Raw genomic sequence first — 18904 nt, 5'->3', positions numbered from 1 at the left:
ATGCCATTTTGCTTCCCCCTCTCTAATTGGGGGAAGAAGATACAAAAGCCTGAAAGCACATGCCAGTATTATCAGAATACTGAACAGTTCACTCGTAAGTAGGGTGTAGTTCCAATCTTCCAACCTACCTCATTGTGAATATTCAACTTTTTCTCTGTAACTATAATGCTACAATGCTGTAAAACTATATTCTGACTGACATTTTTCCCTTTGCACTACCTATTGTACTTGTGTACGGCTTGGTTGTACTTATGAAATAGTATGATTTGATATTATTCGGTAGCACATAAATGAGGTGAATCGAGGACCAGAGGACATGGGTTTAAGAAGAAGGGGAAAAGATTTAATAAGAATCTGAGGGGTAACTTTTTCAAACAAAGGGTGGTGCATGCATGGAACAAGCTGTCAGAGGAGGTAGTTGAGGCAGGGACTATCCCAACGTTTAAGAAGCAGTTAGGCAGGTACATGGATAGGACAGGTTTGGAGGGATAGGGACCAAATGCTGGCAGGTGGGACTAGTGTAGCTTGGCCGGTGTGGGCAAGTTGGGCCGAAGGGCTTGTTTCCACACAGTATCACTCTATGACTCAAAACCAAAACTTTTCACTATATCTCAGTACACATGACAATGTAAAACAATACCAATTTGCTATGAAGACTGCTGTGTATCAGAGGGCTGCTGATAAATGTGGGTAATTGCTGATCCAAGTCCCATTCCCCACCCTAGCCAAAGGCTCATTTGGGCTACAGACCATCTTCATAAGCCAAATCTTTGGCGAGGAGGACCAGCCAATATATTTTCTGAGTATTGAAAATTGTAATACTCAAAAACCAGTGACTGAGCAGCAATCAAAATAGAAATTGTTCCCCTTCATGAACATCGTTGCCCTGGCAGCTTCGGTTCACCTGCAGTCTGTTTGTCTTTTGTGTTTTTTGTTGTTTTTTGTCTTGATTGTAGTGTGTAGATGTGATGTAGTTTTTTGTGGTTGTGTACTATGTGTGGGGGGAACTGTAAAATTGTCTCTTCCGAACGGAGATGCAACCTTTTTTCTGGGTGGTGTCTCCGTTCCCGCTGTGGCCTACCATCGGCCAAACACCTGGAGCTGGCGGCCTCCAGCTAGGCTCTGGTTCGCAGAGCCCGTGAACCGGACTTACCATCTGCCTGAGCTGGTTGCCTTCGGAGGCTGTGGTGGCACTGCGGGAGCGACTCACCTACGGAGGCTCCGGAAGCTTCGGCCGCGGGCCGTGTGGATATCGGATGTTCGCAGCCCCCTGGGTGGAGGCTGACATCGGGAGCTCCGGCAGCAGCAGCTTCTTCACCCGCCCCTGATCGCGGGGCTTGGGTCGGCCCGCCGCGGACCTTTCACCGTCCGGCGTGGCCTGAAATAGGGCGCGGGATTTTCTCTGCCCGGCGGGGGCTTCAATGTCGGGAGCCACGACCGCCCCGACATGCAGTGGCATCGTCTTCGCCCGCCCCGGATCGCGGGGTTAGGGTTGGCCCGCTGCGGACCTTTCATCGTCCGGCACGGCCTGAAACGTGCAACTTCAACAGCCTGACTGCGGGAGAAGACGGCAGGGGAAGAGAAAAGACATTCTGGCCTTCCATCACAGTGAGGAGGTGACTGGAGGAGACTCACTGTGATGGATGTTTCTTTTTTTTGTTTTGTATTGGTTGTGATTGTGTGTGAAATTGTTTATTTTTATTGCTTTTATGGTATCTCCATTATTTCTCCCATTGCAGAACCACAGTGTCATCACCACATGCCCATCTGCATATTTTTGTATCATCAACAAGTTTGGAAATCTTGCATTTTGTTCCCTCTTTCAAGTCATTCGTGTAAAGAGTAAACAATTGAGGGCCAAGAATTGATTGTGGGATACTCCACTAGTTACATCCCTCCAGCCGGATAAGGGCCAATTTATTCTGTTTTCTATGTGACAGCCAGTTTTCAGTTCATTTCAAAAATGTTGCTCATTTATTTTATTTTTGCATTTATTGTATGCAGCTTCAGATCTGATCCTCTGATTGAGGACTGGATGGTGTTTACAGTGAATATGGTATCTTGTCAAAAACAACATCTCACATTTAATAAGATCGTAAACGAATCAATCCCTCTTCCACTTTGCTTTTATCCCTTGATTTCCTTAAAACGAAAACTGTCATAACTCAACTGAATAAATTTCTACTATACGTTGAAAGTATATTCTGCTTTTGGCACAAGGACCAAAATACCACATATTACTCAAGGTATTATTTCATCAGAACTATATAAATCCAGTTGGATTACCTTACAATACTTGCTATAAAATCCTTTTCCCTGATGTTATGATTTTGACCACTTCCAATTTTTCCCAACAGATCACCATTAGAACAGAGGATATTGACCTGACTGGTGAAATCATCCAATCTTTGGCATCGTTTCTAGTCATTGAAGACCTCCAGGTAGAAGCAGACTTTCCTGATTACTTTGAAGAGCTGCACCAAATACTTGTTCAGGTAAGTGTATTACTCTTTCAGTAAATCATGATACCAATTATCATTATTTAAACTATGGGTCAGATCATTAACATGTTCATAAAAATGTATTTCAAATTGGAGATTCTTGGAAAGAACAAAGAGGCATCTTGTATTAAAAGTCACATCTTAGAATCAATAAAATAGGTCACTTTCAGCTGCTGTTGGTTTAATAACTTGAGATGAGATCTCTAAAAATCACTTTCATGGTGTTTTATTAATTCGCAGAGGAAGTATATATTTTACGTATCAACAATTTAGCAGTAAAAAGGAAAAGATAAAAACAGAAAAATCTGGAAATCCTCAAACAGGTCAGGCTACCAGGCAAGCGGTCATTCAGCAATGACCATGTCAATCCATCTCATAGTGGCACACATTATGATGAGATTGCATCTCATTATTCTAAGCACCCACTCACACTCTCCTCCTTGCCTAAAACATTGTTAGAAACACAAGAGACTGCAGATGCTGGAATCTTAAGCAAAAAACGGAGCGCTGGAGGAACTCGGTGGGCCAGGCAGCATTCATAGAGGAAAATGGATTGCCGAAATTTTAAATTGAGTCCCTTCTTCAGACTGTTGGAGTCCATAAACCTGTAGAAAGGTCCCAATCTGAAATGTCTGCCATTTTGCTCCACAAATGCTTCCCATCCTTTAGCAGTTTGGTTTTTGCTCGAGAAACATTACTGTTTGGGGGTTTTGATGTTCTGTAGTGGGGACAGGTTGGTAGAGGACAATTATTTCAACATTGGCAAGAACGGGAAGGCAGATTATTATCTGAATGGTGTCCGGTTAGGAAAAGGGAAAGTACAACGAAACCCGGGTGTCCTTGTCAGGGGTGGATTAAGCTAGTGCGGGGCCGGACTGTATGTTATAAAGGGGCCTTAAATACGGGACAAGGTGTCGTCACCGCCCTCGGCCAGCCAGCGGCCACGTGCTCCCGCTCCACCAATGACGGCCGCCCTGGCCGGGAGGTGGGTTGCAACTTCCGTTTGGCGAACACACACCTCCCCGAGCTCACTCGGCCCCGCTCCCCGAACACACTCGTCCCCGAACACACTCGGCCCCGCTCCCCGAACACACTCGGCCCCGCTCCCCGAACACACTCGCCCCCGAACACACTCGGCCCCGCTCCCCGAACACACTCGGCCCCGAACACACTCGGCCCCGCTCCCCGAACACACTCGGCCCCGAACACACTCGGCCCCGCTCCCCGAACGCACTCGGCCCCGCTCCCCGAACGCACTCGGCCACGCTCCCCGAACACACTCGGCCACGCTCCCCGAACACACTCGGCCCCGAACACACTCGGCCCCGCTCCCCGCACCCACTCGGCCCCGCTCCCCGAACTCCGTTAACGTTAACAAGCTCTGTTAGCCTACACTGTTCGGGCTTAATGTCGGGGCCTACAGCGGCCTGCGGGCCTAATACGGGACAAGGGCAGTCCCGTACGGGACAAACAAATTTTGCAGTATGTTTGTTAAATGTTTTGGGCTATGCCATCAGTCTTCATTAAAATTGACTCATTGGTTGACATGTCAATGTGAAACACATTTCTCTGCCAGTTGAATTTCAATTAGGCATGTCATTCAATTCAAAACTTAACAAGGAATTCAACAATTTCAGATATCTAGCCTTTTAGGTCTGTGCAAAAACAGACCATTTCTGGTCCACAAATGTTCTCCGGTCTCCCTGTGGCTGCATGGGTTTTCTCCATGTGCTCCAGTTACCTCCCACTTACCAAAGACGTACAGGTGTGTGGGTTAATTGGCTTCTGTAAATTGACCCGAGTGTTGGACGGGTGATCTTTAGTCGCTGTGGACTCAGTGGGCCGGAGGGCTTGTTTCCATTCCATATTTAGATTCTCACCCAAATCATTGATATAAACCATAAACAGCAATGACCCAGCATCGATCCCTGAGAGATCGGTCTGTCCATCCAAATGCACCTTCATTTTTTTATTGTTTTCACCTTACTCAAAAATTATGAATATTTATTTTTATGATTGCAGATGTGAAGTCATACACAAAACCTATTATGCACGCACATAATACTGATCAACCAGGCAGACCTTATGAGCCAGTTGGGATAGAGGGACAAAACTTATGTTAGTGATTGATATTTTTTATTTAATGTAGAATGAAGTATTCCTTGCACAGCCTTATTGTTTCTGATCAAATGGTATCTCACTGCTGAAGTAAACCATTTGAATGTTTGTTCGCACAGACATGCTGATTTAAACTATTCATTCCAAACAGTTAGATGGTTATCATTCCGTGCACCAAAAGCTCACTGCAGAGATGGCTGACCATTCCAATCTGGTTCGTAGCTTACTGATTCGGGCAGAAGATTCTCGTCTAATGGGACACATGTGAGTAGTGGATGCTGTGATTTTCAGCATTGAATTTTTAGCTAAGTATTTCTAATTACATTCTCGACTGGGTTATTTTGAATAAGGAGCTGACCCGAGGCCTCAGCTGCTATTTCCAGTATATGTTAAAGTTCCCTTTCTTTAATTTGAAGAACAGGTGTATTAGCTTTTTTAAATCATTCATGAGATGTGGGCTTTCTGGGTAATGCCAATATTTATTCCCTGTCCCCAATTGCAGAGTCCTATTCCTCTGAAGCATATTTTAGGGTCAATGGTGACTTCCTTCCACTACCTTTCTGTGGTGTCTCAGGTTATCAATGAACCAGTGTGGGAACCACAGTCCTATGCACAAATGGGGTAGGTGGCGCTTGATGTGACAAATGGATGGGTAGTTTGTGAAAATATGTGCAGTACAAAATGAAAATGCTGGACCGGAAACATTAACTTATTCTCTTTCCACATGCTGCGTACTGCCTGTATTTTCTGGTTTTAGTGGAGATGGTTTATGAGATGGCGTGCTCCTTCGCTGTTTACTCTGGCCCTCTGATACGTGAACTTGCTACTCAGTGCCATCGTTATGCTGGCCCTCCTCTTGAATGGTCACGGGCCAGAGTTTCTCAGGACTCTGTGGACTTTGCATATTTTCCAGGAGGATCTGAACATACCTTTAAATTGTTACTTCTATCTATTTGGTAATATCTTTCAGTGACAGAATAAAGAAGTGTCCGGTACTTGGCATGCTTACACAGCACGGTTTAGTGTTGCCATCATTGCTTGGGAAACCGGGCTTGGAAAGAAAGCTAATTTTCGTGCACTTGTCCTTCTTATGGATGTCATGGAAACTCTTGGTAATATCTCTGTGGAGCTTTTATATGCCTAGTGCAGATGGTCACTCTCAATAGCATGTCGGAGGGTAGGGATCACCTCTCAATTGATCCAAGTTTTTTGTGCCATGTCGGGGATCTTGATCTTCAGGTATTCTCTCACAGTTGATCACAAGCTGTGCAGTGCACTGCAGGCTATAATAAATTTTGTCATTGGTGTCTGTTTTTTAGAGTGGAAGATGGCCATCACTTATCCTCCTTTGACCTTGGTCATCCATCCTCGGTGAATGGCTAGAAATAACCCCTGCACGTCTTGCAGCAGGAAGGAGATGGGGGCTTGGTTGTGATAGCGGCCAACTGTTGCTAAGTCAGTCATGTTTAGCTGCTCTCATAAACTGAGACAGGTTATATGCATAGAGAGATCCAAGGTATTGAAGAAATGGCACTACAATTCCAGGATAAGAATTGGGAGTGGAATGTGTACATGTGGGAGTGGAATTTGCATATCCTTGAAGAAGCATTGGCAAGTTATTCAGTGCATCTTGTTGATGGTTCACACTGTGCCGGTGGTAGTTGCTGATGGAGCGAGTGTTTAAGTGGTAAATAGAATGTCTGCCAAGCCGAGTGACCCTGTATAGCTTGAGACTCCACGTCTGAACAGACAGAATATTCCATCACACTCCTGACTTGGACTTTGAATGGCACAAGGTTGGACTGGTGGATCCTCTGAACATACGATGTGCTTCTTCTAATCTACTCGTGCATCCACAGTATTTTCATGGCTGATTCAATTACACTTCTGCTGAATGGGTCTGATTCAGTTTGTTATGGTGAGGGACGTACAAAGGTACTGCCAGTTTATGGGGGAGGTGGCCAGACTTGCTCTTATTGGAAGTGGTCATGCCCAGCAATTGTATGGTATAAAGGTATCTTGCCTGCTAATGCTATCCCGATCGTGCTGCATGTAGACACCAGCTGATTCCATTTTTGACAAGTGGTAAATGGAACTAAGATCATCAACAAACATCATCAATTCTAAACTTGAGAAGCAGCTGAGGAAAATCAAAAAACTGCAGTTGCTCATAAATCTGAAATCAAAACAGAAAATACTGGAAACACTTACCAGTTCGGAAAACATGTATGGAAAGAGACACAGACACAATCTGTCAGTTCAAAGACTCTTCATCAGAACCGGGAAGGAAGAAAAGCAAAGGACACAAAGTGCTGGAGTAACTCAGCGGGTCAGGCAGCATCTCTGAAGAACATGGATAGATGATGCTTCGGCTCAGGACCCTTCAGATTGATTGGGAGAAAGGAGAGGCAGGACAAAGCATGGCAGGTGGACAAAGGTGTGTGGGAGGGGGGTGGGTGGTTGATAGGCAGATGGTTGGAACAAAGGCCAGAGATTAATACAGATGTGAGACAACAGGATTGAAGAGTCAGGAATTGTGAAGCCAGACGCCACATACAAACTGGAGGAACGTCACCTCATATTCCGCTTGGGTGGCTTACAACCCAACAGTTTGAACATTGAATTCTACAATTTTAGGTAATCTCTAACAACCCATCCACCCCACTCTCCTCTGTGCCCCACCTGGATTTGCACCTATTTCTCCTCCCTCACCCCTCCACCCAAATTCTTTTCTCTGGTGTCACAATTCACAAGTGATGCTTTATTAGAAATCAACAAAATATGAAGACACAGCTTTCAAATAATGCTTATCTGTTGTCACTTTTTTTCTTCTCCAATCTTTTTTTACTTTCTCCATTTAGGACAAATATGAAAAAGGGATATATGGAACTTTGCGATTTAAATCGAGACTTGATAAATGGTTACAAGATTCGGTGTAATAACCACACAGAGCTTCTGAGCTGCCTACGAGCAGTAAATCAAGCGATCCAGAGGGCGGGACGCCTGCGAGGTGGGTTCGAGCAGGTTACTGTGACTGAATAAAAAAGGAAGTGTGACTCCATCTGGTTAGCCAATGGTGGAGAAGAATTGAAGAGTTGAGTTAGGCTGAAAGTAATGGGAATGAATTGTTTATCTGTGCTACAGTGGTTGTAGGAGCCATTTATGTTTAGACTAGCTACTGTTGGCATATTATATTATTTTGTCTAGATATATCTTGCCGTATTATTTTGGACACTTGGGGGCAGTCAAGGATGCACAGGGTGGTGTATATATATGGGCATAAGGGACTGGGAGTGGTAGATGCAGGGATAGCATACAGTTCTCACCAGACCAGGGACAGAGCAGCCAGCTACAACTTGTATGCGGAATAAGGAAAGCCTGGTATGTTCATCTCCTTGTTTGTACAACTACTTCAATAAACAACCAATAAAATTGGAAATAACGACTGGAAGATCTGTTCTATTAGGTCTGTGTAAGATCACTCCTGCTTCCTGTGAAGTAATGGCAAGTGGAAAAGTGAGAAAGATGCCATTACAACTGTCATTAGCAACTTTTGTAATTGTCATGATAGACTGGTAAAAGGTACAGAAACCAGACTGGTGCGATTCCGATTTGCAGTTGTGGGAAAGCTTGCACAGATGTGAGACTTGTTAGCACATTAAAGAGTTTGATTAAAGGAAGTTGGAAAAGGTACACAAGTTTGCAAGGATGGAGGACAACCTAAGCCTGATGTTGACAGATTTGAAGTGCAATAAAACATTTAATAATTAAATCACTTCCTTTGCTGGCTCTGTGTTAAATAGTCAGTGGCTTAGTAAGATAAGATCAAGGGAGCAGGAGTTAGGTTTATACATCAGCTAAGAGAATATGAGGGATGAGAAAATTGATTTTAACGCTAGGGCAGTGGGAATTTTAGAGAGTGGGAAAAGGAGGAAACAGGTGATGCAGCTAAACAGTTGATCTCGTTGTTAATGACAGACAATTGTACAACATGAAGATAGGGAAGATATTCATGGGGTTAATGAAGCTGGATGTTATTTTTGCATTTCAGATGAAAATCTTTGAAGTTACTTCAATAGCACCCCTCAAATTCATTATCTATAATTACAAAGGGAGTAGGGTTTGGAAACACCATCAGCTGCTGGTTCCCCTCCACACCATCATAACTTGGAAATATTCCTTCATTGTTGCAAGGTCTAACTGCTGGAACAACCCTGCCTAACATTATGGGAGTACCTTAACCAGAGTAGTTCAAAAAGGTGGGTAACCAGCACCTCAAGGGAAATTAAGATTAGACAATAAAAACGCTAGCTTTAACACTGATGTCCACGTATCATTCATTAATTTAAAAATGTCTCAGACCTTATTATCTGAAAACTGTCCGACCTTGAAAACATTAAACTAGTTATGGTTGAATGGAGGGTGTCCTTGGTACATTGACGACATTAATTTTCTAATTGTTTTTTTCTGCCCTTTCAGTTGGGAAACCCAAGACCCAGGTGGTGTCTGCATGCCGAGATGCCATAAAAAATAATAACATCAATGTACTTTTCAAACTCATTCGTGCTGGCAGCACCTCGTCCTGAAAACGCCAGAGGTCATAACTAAACAGACAGAAGAGCTCGAGTTCGTTCAGAAAGACCAACGACGCGGAGAGGTTACAAATGTGCTGAACTGAGCTTGTCTCATCTCCAAGCCACTGTGAGCAGATCCAGTTAGATTGCCTGGAGTGTCCCAACTATAAACATCTTATTTTAGATATCATGGGATCAGGGAGTCAAGTATGCAATTCAACCGTGTCTTAAAGGAGCACTAGGATTTAAAATGTACCATTGAATGTTTATAGATTGAATACAAGTGATTTACTTTATACATCTCTCCACCCGGTTGAACTCACCCTTGTCACCACTAGGTTAACTTAGTAGATTATTAAAAACTAGAGAGCTTATACTATCATGTGGTCAGTGTCAGAGGACTAGCTTTGAAAGTGAAAATTCTTGCCAAATACGCTCTTTATTTCATAATGCTTCTGGAGCAGCAGATGGCAACACTGCATCATATTTAATGTTTCTGAAGACTATTTCTTATCAATACCAATTTACATTATAAGAGTTATACATATCCAGAATAACAACTGAAATCAACCACATTTCCTATACAAACTCTTCAAAGCTTTATAAATTGAAGTAAACTAATATTGTGTCCATTTAGTATTGACTGCAGAATCTCCAGAAGCCATGTGTTCACCTCCATTACACAGAATAAATTCTGATAATTCAGATCTATTCATGTTGGCTTCGGGATGTCCAATGTTCACCATTAGTTTAAATGTTCCTTTCGGTCTGCTAAACCTGGCCTTTATGTCATAATTCCATGACGCCTTTTTATTTCTTCCAGGCTGGAAATATTACCCCTTAACAAATATTGGAAATACTACCCCTTAACAACCCATATTTCATGAAACTTGATTATTTCCAACAAATTCCCACCAAACATTCCAAATCCTTTCTGTTCACTACGAACTACTCTTTCATATTCGGTTTCATACTCTAACTACTATCATGACAATTCCAGTCTGCTGTACTCCATGTCAAATTGATAGCTACCTTTACTGTTTGCTACCCACTTACACATTTTCAGTATCCCATGGTCACTACATTACCATTGTACACGTACTGATTCCGAGCTGCTGCAAATCCCTCCTTCGTCCATGTAGACAAATGGCCCCAGCACCCACCATTCATTGCTCAAAAGGTCACTACGTCCACCCACACCCACCCCCCCCCCCAAATGCCTTAAAGAGTTCAACCTCCACCATCTTTTTAGATGTTGCTTTTCCTTCATTATTTATTAATAAGCTACAACAGGTTTCAAACATCCTAAAATCATGGCAAGTACTATATAAATGTTTTTTTGTCCTTTTGTTTTACTTCCAAAGAACAATAACTCTAGTTTTGATCCCAACCAAAGGAAGGATTTACTTGCCTTGCAGATGATTAATCAGATGAAAGACTGTCCTGTGAGGTGAAGCCAATAGGATGGGCATTTTTTCTAACCTCATCATAACCCCATCATAGGGCTGGACTATGGATACTGACAAATTAAATGTCTTGAGAATTTACTTTCCAGAATTTTCCAATCTCATGATTTTAGATTGGTTACTTAGAATTAAGATGGGGACAAATGTTGTTATGTGGAAGATTCTGGAACTCTGGACTCATAAAGGATATTGAGTGGGCTGGAAAGGGAAGTTGATGTTAATGATCAACCATGATTTTGTTGGCATGGAGGAGTAGGCCAGTAGGTCAATGGCCAAAAGGTATTTTGTGATCTTAAACTTGACATGTTTCTAATTTTATTGCTGTTTTTCAGGTTGTAGATATTACTTTAAATAAATTATAATAAAAGTCTTTGATGGAATGAGTTGTAAATCTGTGTAGGTGGACTTAAAATTCATGTAACTTAATTTTATTTTTCTTATTGATTTATTTACTAAATATGTAACCTATTTAGCACTAAGATTGCTAAAACTGTTCCTAATTACAAACAAGCCAACATTTCATATTTAAAGGAACTTGTAGCATGGGAACATTACAAGAGGGACATGGAAGACATTTGAATCTGGGCAAAGATATTATGGTCAGTCATGTAGCACAATACTGGACCATTTCAACCGTCTGGCATCCATTTACACTAATCCCATTGTATTCAACCCACATTCCCATCAACTTCCTCCATGTTCGACCACTTACCAACATACATGGGGTAAAAATACAACGGGCAATTAACCTGCACATCCCCATCGGTTTTGGGATGTGGGGTCAACCAAAGGATGTCCACTGGGTCACAAGAAGAATATGCAAATTCCACAGTGACAGCACTGGATGACAAATTTGAACTTGAATGACTCAAGCATCATACATGGCAGAAGACATTATATAGAATTATCAGTAGAATAATTAAAATTGTAATTAAACATGCAAACCTTCAGCAGCGGACAATGGTAGAGGATGATATGACTGTCCACACTAGATAAATAATATAAATGCCAAGAAAGCCTGCTTTTACAGTAAACCCTTGCTTTAGCAGGCCTCTTCATAACTGATTTTGGTTAGAGCAGACTGACCTACTGATCTTCACCGCCAGTCCCAGCTGCTGACCCCACCCCTGGCCTGTGGCATCTCCCCCACCACTGTTGGGCCTGCCACCACCACCATTGACCTTTACCTGCACTCAGGCCACGACCATTGACTCCGCTGGTCCTTGCCTCTCCCCTGGCCGCAGCAGGCCGGGGCTGTTAATTGACCTGGATTCCAGGTCCAGTTCGAGCATATGAAGAAGGGTCTCAATGTGAAATATCATCTATCCATGTTCTCCAGATATGCTGCCAGACCTGCTGAGTTACTCCAGTACTTTTGGGTCCTTTTGTGTATTAACCAGCAACTGTAGATGTTTGTTTCCACTATTTATACAATGGTAATTTCTTAGTCGGTTATAGCGGGCAATAACAGACACCAATTCCCTCCTACAGTCCGTTAAAGCAAGGGTTTACTTTATTAGTTCAAGAAACATTACTACTTTGAGCCACTACTAACAAGAGAAGATTAAAGCAGAACATGTGAAATCATGAGGCAATAACACATTCCCCCTCTATTAAAGCAAGGACCGAGACAAGGCTGATTTTAATACCACACTGACTTTATTTTCATAAACAGTTATTAGTGACATTAAGTGAGTTAATTATTATTGTGGTATCCACAGCTGTCAACAACAACAAAGGATCATTATACTAAAAAAAGGTTCAATCGCACTACATTTATCACAAGATCTGAATGAGACTACCAGAAACTTTTCATGTCTTTGTTTTACCATTGCCCAAATTCCAGTTAGGGTTGAGGATGGGGAAATAAATTATCTACAAAACATTGAGTAATGGAACCAGATTTACTATATCTACAGTAATCTGAGCAGCTCTTTTGTATCCTGTGTTACAGAAAGCATAAAGAACAGGCATCTAGGACAATTAGTTAACACATCAATGCTCTGAAATGCCTCCACATTTAAACTACATAAAATGCGATGCTTTCCCATTGCACAAGTTAAAATAATTGAATACAAGATTACTATTACATTGGCACAATCTCTTAATATGTACCATGACACTGACCGACTGGCAAAAATAAAACAGGTCTTGTGAAAGCCTGCTAACATGTTGAAAAGGATCAGGTAGCTACATTTACCAAAATAAAATTCACTGATTGCAACCCATGCAAGAAAGAAAAGCAGTAGGCAGCCTTTATTCAAGTTAGCCTAGAAAACTGCAGACTGCTACAGTGAAGGAAGGGAACAATCTCTATACTTTTTTTTAATTGCCCTATACCCAAACTAGTAAGGAACTAACATCCTGCAAAGTGGCTAGGGGGTAAGCCACACTTCTTTCTCTACCTTCCATCACCTTTTAACACGACACCTCCATGGTGTGTGACGTATTCTGAGTAACCTGGCCAACGCTGTCACTGCTGTTGGTTTGGGTGCAAATACGTGGACGTTGCCCGTCGACTGAGCTGGCACTGGTCAGTGAGGCTGTGCGGGAACGAGCCAGTCTTGTCATACTAGCAGATGCCACTGTGTGAGAGAAGAGAGACATCATCATTCATTATGTTATTTAATAAACACACCAGTTCAAACTAAAATCAGCCAAAGCCATTTTAAGTGCAAAATTTTACTGAAGCAGCAAAATGGGAAAAGTTTTCACTGATTCTTAGTTACTGAGGACCGTCACAAGAGGGTGTATTCAGTGGTTTGTAGGAAGCCAGACAATGTATCTCCTATGAGCACCCATTGCAATATACATAATCTGCCTACAGGAAAGCACAGTTGTGACATGCCATTTGGAATGGTATTCAGAAGTCATGCATTTAATTTTTACAGATCCATCATGCGGATGATGATGCTGCTTCTCAGCTTTCACGTGCAATTTCAGGCCTAGACTCAGGTCTAGGTCCAGAGCAGCATCTACATTCCTGGGCAGGGAGCAGGGAGAGGCTAGGGTGGCAATACGCACATATTAGCAAGCAAGCCGTGAAACCTACCTTTGCACATAGTATTTATGTAACAACTGGAATAGCTGCTGCAGCTCTCAAAACCTTTCCTAATTCCCACCATACCAGATATTCACTACCCCTTTCCCTATTTGTCATGAACTCTCCAGCCAGCGTACCCTAGATTAGCTTACAAGCAGGTGACGTTGTCCAAGGATTACACCGTTCTTGTGCTCAAGTGATGACCCTATATTCCTGCATCATCCGCCCTCCAGGGCTGTGCTGTATCTTCCACATTTCGCAAAGGTTCTGCCTGTGGTTGGGCTGAGGATGGTAGAGACTCTGATTTTTGATTAATCATGCATGACTTCAGTATTGACAGGACATTACTTCAATACTTTGCCATCAGATTTGATGGACAGTTCAATTTAATAAGAATGCCTTCTCCCAGTCATGTCAGACAAACAGAAATGGAATTCGTTTTTTTTTTCCATGGCTTTAATTTAACATTAGAAAAGTTTGGAAACCAGTACTTTTTTGGAACTTTTTCTCCAATATTTGATTTTTCAGGGCAAGGGTTATGTGGGCTGAACTTATTTTTGATTCCATAAACCACAGTTATTGTCAATGATTTGTATCTTCTGGACCTAGTTACTTTAAATTAATACTTTGGCCTCATCATATACCAATTACAGTAATGAGTTTTCCCAGTTTCTTCTCATGGCTTAATCTGGTTCAACTAAATTCACCAAAGAAATGATTCATGCTAAAATAAAAGCAATCCAATTTCCAATAAATATTTCATCTGAAAAATGCGGGTGGCTTACTGTGTGCGTTGTCTCGTTCCATTCAGATTATTACACATTTTTACTGAAATGCTCACAAATCATAAAGCAGCTGAAGAGCATCAGAGCTGAATGATTGAACTATAACCACCTACAGTGAGATGCACATCTCATCTCTAAGACCACAGAGATGAGTAGCTCAGATTTCACGTTGATTTTTGCTCTTAAATTTCCCACTAAGGGAACAATCCATTAAGCTATTACCCTAATGCTTATTGTCAAATAACTTGCATTGAGGTTGGTTTGAATCCGAGATTCCTGAAGCAAATGGAGATTGGGGCAATTAAGCATTGTTTGAAAAGCTAATCAGCATTGCTGCAACACTGATTGAGATCAAAATTGCAAATGGTGGAAAATCTGCCTTCCAGCAAGTAACATAGACTAATGTATGTCAGCATCTGAACAAGAACATATGGATTTGTTTTGGGAAGAAATGATCAGAAATGGTACTAAACCAAATCAGCCTCGTAATTTTCACCTAAATAATTAGCTTGAGTAACTCATTGGCACAGGCAGCATCTCTGGAGAAAAGGAATGGGTGACGTTTCAGGTCGAGACCCTTCTTCAGACTAGTTGGGGAAAAGGGAAACGAGAGATATAGACGATTAAGTAGAGAAAGAACAATGAATGAAAGATATGCAAAAAAGTAAACATGATAAAGGAAACAGGCCATTGTTAGCTGTTTATTGGCTGAAAACGAGAAGCTGGTGCAACTTGTGTGGGGGAGAGATAGAGAGAGAGGGGTTCCCTTATCATCGTTACTTTTTTGCATATCTTTCATTCATTGTTCTTTATCTCTCTACATCATTGTCTATATCTCTCATTACCCTTTAACCCTAACTAGTCTGAAGAAGGGTCTCAACCCGAAACGTCACCCATTCCTTCACTGCAGAGATGCTGCCTGTCCCGCTGAGTTACTCCCAGCTTTTTGTGTCTATCTTCAGTTTAAACCAACATCTGCAGTTCCTTCCTAAATAATAATTTTTCCCCCCTAGTTATGTGCTTTATTTGCATTATCCTTACACACCCAACTCCCACAGTAAAATTACTGCATTGAAAGCTAATTACCACAGTATTTGGTTGCTAACTTTTGTCAATTAAACAGTATGGTGGAATCTGTTAGGCAGATACAGAAGTCAGCTCTTAGCATTGAAGTTTTAAAATCAGATTACCTGTAGATTCTGAGGCATGAGAAAAGGTAGGGAAAGGTACAATTCCATTTGGAAAATATGACTTAGTTCTCTAGTTTCCAATTTAAAAGTGTCACAACACAACAACTGAAAAGTATTGGTACAATGTCAAAGGGGGATAAAGTTAATTAAATTTAAGGAAATGTTCAAGTTTAATATTTTGTTCTTTAGTGTTTCAACTACATTGTAATTATAATTGAATAGGATGGTTACTATATGCATTTACAATGACCTTCGTCTGACTTCACTATACTATACTCACTGTGCAATCAATGGTTCATTTCCCTCAATTCCATCAGTCACAGAATACATAGAAACATAGAAACATAGAAAATAGGTGCAGGAGTAGGCCATTCGGCCCCTCGAGCCCGCACCGCCATTCAATATCATCATGGCTGATCATCCAGCTCAGTAGCCTGTACCTGCCTTCTCTCCATACCCCCTGATCCCTTTAGCAAAAAAGGGCCACATCTAACTCCCTCTTAAATATAGCCAATGAACTGGCCTCAACTACCTTCTGTGGCAGAGAATTCCACTGTGGAATACAAAGAACAAGGTGTTGGATTCAGCTATCTAAAAGGTATGCCACACACACATTAAAACTTAATACAAAATGTTGGAGCAACTCAGGTCAAGTGGCATTTTTGGAGAACATGGAAAGGTAGTGTTTAATGTCGGGACCCTTCTTCTGAAGAACGTCCTGACCTGAAACATTACCTTGTGGCGGTACCCGGGGATTAGGCCACTCCCTGGATCATCCCCCTCGGCACGGGTTGGACAGGGCTGGAGAAGGAACTAGTGCTACGGGGTTTGCCTGAAGGGGCTAGAGAGATAACTCGTGCTTGAGACTGAAAAGAGTGTGGATGTTCTGTTGCTGGATTAAATTACTGTTAATACTTACCTGGCGTCTTGCCTGATTCCTACCGCGTCCAGACCCACTACAACCTATCCATTTTCTCCAGAAATGCTGTTTGAGTTGCTCCAGCACTTTGTGTCATTTTTTTGTAAACCAGCATTTGCAGTCCCCTGTCTACATATTAGAGCCTTATTGCAACTTGGAAAATGCAAGAGATTCATGTCTCCCATTGCTCAACTGAGAGTGAACGTCAATGACTTGTCAATGACTTGTCAATATACTGTATAGTTACAGCCAAATATTGCAAAATATGTGCATTGGCTGTGGGAAGCTGTAGCAAGAGAACAGTTTTAAATAAAGTATAGAGCACAGATGGATGAGTGCATGCAGTGGCAAGAGAACGGTGCCTAAACATCAAAGACAAGCTATAGCACAAGCAATGGAATAGTTCACGGAGAAACAGGAAATGGGTACCTGCTCCACCACTCAGTCGTCTATCCACTAAATATGCAACTGAGCGTGAAATAAGGAGGTAGGAAACGCAGTGTTACAGTCTACATCGAGAGAAAAGCAGACTCACATCCAACTCATACAGGAACACACACAAGTATGTATGGTCTTAACCAACTGGGACATCTGTATGACATGTATGGTCTTACATTTGGTGTCCTGACCCAAAACTCTGTTTTGTTTTAAAGATATTCCACATGTTATTCTCATTTTGTTGGAGCTATGATCTAAGCAGTCATTATTATCACTACAAAGGTAGAAGAGGGAGCTTGAGTAATAAGGATTATCATCCAGGCAGCCCAATATCCCATTCTTCATGTTTTGTCGGAGAGCAGTGTTTGTATTTCCACCGTTCAAGCATATTTCAAGCACCGATCCAGAGAGATCTGGGCATCTGCACCATGTCAGTTTGAAATTACTATATTATGAAACTTGTTCCATTCTACAATATTGGATGCAGTTCTGAGAAAACATATTACTGCTTGTGCAGAAACTTACACAGAAACTCAATTATTCTGCTAATTTGAATTCACAATATGGACCTTTTCTTTCCCTTTCTACTACTATATCTAGTCTTAAATGCAGATAGAAATACTGAGGCTCCTGCCATCGTGTCTATCTGGCCCAACACTCGTATCACACCCCTCATTCCCTGCATCTCCATCTCTCATCTCCTGAGCAGCTTCAGCTGCCTTGAACCCATTTCTTCCTTAAACTGTTGGCTCTTCTTCCACCAAACCCAGAACGTTTTCATCAAATGGTCAGTCTTCCCTCTAAAACTATCTCTGCTCTTATCATGTGATAGGAGCAGAATAAGGCCATTCAGCCCATCAAGTCAACTCCGCCATTGAATAATGGCTGATTTATCTCTCCCTTCTAACCCCAATCTCCTGCCTTATACCCATAACTCCTGACACCCGTGCTAATCAAGAATCTATCTATCTTTGCCTTAAAAATATCCATTGACGGCCTCCACAGCCTTCTGCGGCAAAGAATTCCACAGATTCACCACCCTTTGACCAAAGAAATTCCTCCTTGTCTCCTTCCAAAAGGAACGTCCTTTAATTCTGAAGTTATGACCTCTAGTCCCTCCCACTAGTGGAAACATCCTCTCCACATCCACTCTATCCAAGCCCTTCACTATTTGGTACGTTTCAATCAGGTCCCTCCTCATTCTTCTAAACTCCAGCGAGTTCAGGCCCATTGCTCTCAAATGCTCATCATATGTTAACCCACTCATTCCTGGGATCATTCTTGTAAACCTCCACTGGACCCTCTCCAGGGCCAACATATCCTTCCTCAGATATGGTGCCCTAAATTGCTCACAATATTCCAGCATTACATCCCTGTTTTTGTATTCTAGCCTCTTGAAATAAATGCTAGCGTTGCGTTTGACTTCTTTACTACTGATTCGACTTGCAGATTAACTTTTTGGGAATCCTCCACCAGCACTCCTAAATACCTTAGGGATATATTTTGCATTGCTGGTAGAATATAAATCATTGGCCTAATCTTCTACTTAAGTTCAGATCAGCCATTATTTATCAATTAATTGGGCAACTGCTCAAGACCATACAGAGGCTGCTCTGTTAAGGATTTGCAGTACAATTCTGCTCTGCACTAGTAGATTACTTGGAGGAATAGGGAAATCATGAGTTTACTGGTGCCCTAGCTTTGAAACATGCCTTTCCTTGTAGCATGCTTGCAGGTACAGCCTTCCACTAGAAATAAGGTTCCCAGTTGATTGGGCAGTCCAGTATAGCAAAGTCGCCCTGGGCATTTGTGTCAGGTCCCAAACTCGCAACAGTGGCCACGGAAGCCATGACCTCAGGCTTACCAGGTA

The 18904-nt window shown here is 42.1% G+C and overlaps 2 protein-coding genes across 12 annotated transcripts in view; one reads left to right on the top strand and one right to left on the bottom strand.

Annotated features, from left to right (window-relative positions):
- Nucleotides 1–11053, top strand: part of bbs2 (Bardet-Biedl syndrome 2) — a 46507-nt gene extending 35454 nt beyond the window's left edge. For all 3 annotated transcript variants that reach the window (XM_078400546.1, XM_078400545.1, XM_078400547.1), the window contains 4 exons: nucleotides 2358–2495; nucleotides 4771–4883; nucleotides 7481–7629; nucleotides 9099–11053. In XM_078400546.1, coding sequence (XP_078256672.1) covers nucleotides 2358–2495; nucleotides 4771–4883; nucleotides 7481–7629; nucleotides 9099–9205 — 507 coding nt within the window. In that variant the 3' untranslated portion in view covers nucleotides 9206–11053. The remainder of the gene's footprint in view (nucleotides 1–2357; nucleotides 2496–4770; nucleotides 4884–7480; nucleotides 7630–9098) is intronic.
- A 1243-nt stretch (nucleotides 11054–12296) lies between these two features.
- ndrg4 (NDRG family member 4) overlaps nucleotides 12297–18904 on the bottom strand; it is a 111213-nt gene continuing 104605 nt past the window's right edge. For 7 of the 9 annotated variants that reach the window (XM_078400551.1, XM_078400552.1, XM_078400556.1 and 4 more), the window contains 2 exons: nucleotides 17026–17064; nucleotides 12297–13244 (listed from right to left, as the gene is read on the bottom strand). In XM_078400551.1, coding sequence (XP_078256677.1) covers nucleotides 13078–13244; nucleotides 17026–17064 — 206 coding nt within the window. In that variant the 3' untranslated portion in view covers nucleotides 12297–13077. The remainder of the gene's footprint in view (nucleotides 13245–17025; nucleotides 17065–18904) is intronic. The other 2 variants (XM_078400550.1, XM_078400555.1) reach the window with 1 other exon arrangement.

This window comes from Rhinoraja longicauda, chromosome 6 (assembly GCF_053455715.1).
Source record: "Rhinoraja longicauda isolate Sanriku21f chromosome 6, sRhiLon1.1, whole genome shotgun sequence".
In the NCBI taxonomy this organism is placed as follows: domain Eukaryota; kingdom Metazoa; phylum Chordata; class Chondrichthyes; order Rajiformes; family Arhynchobatidae; genus Rhinoraja; species Rhinoraja longicauda.
This window is presented reverse-complemented; position numbering and strand designations above follow the sequence as displayed.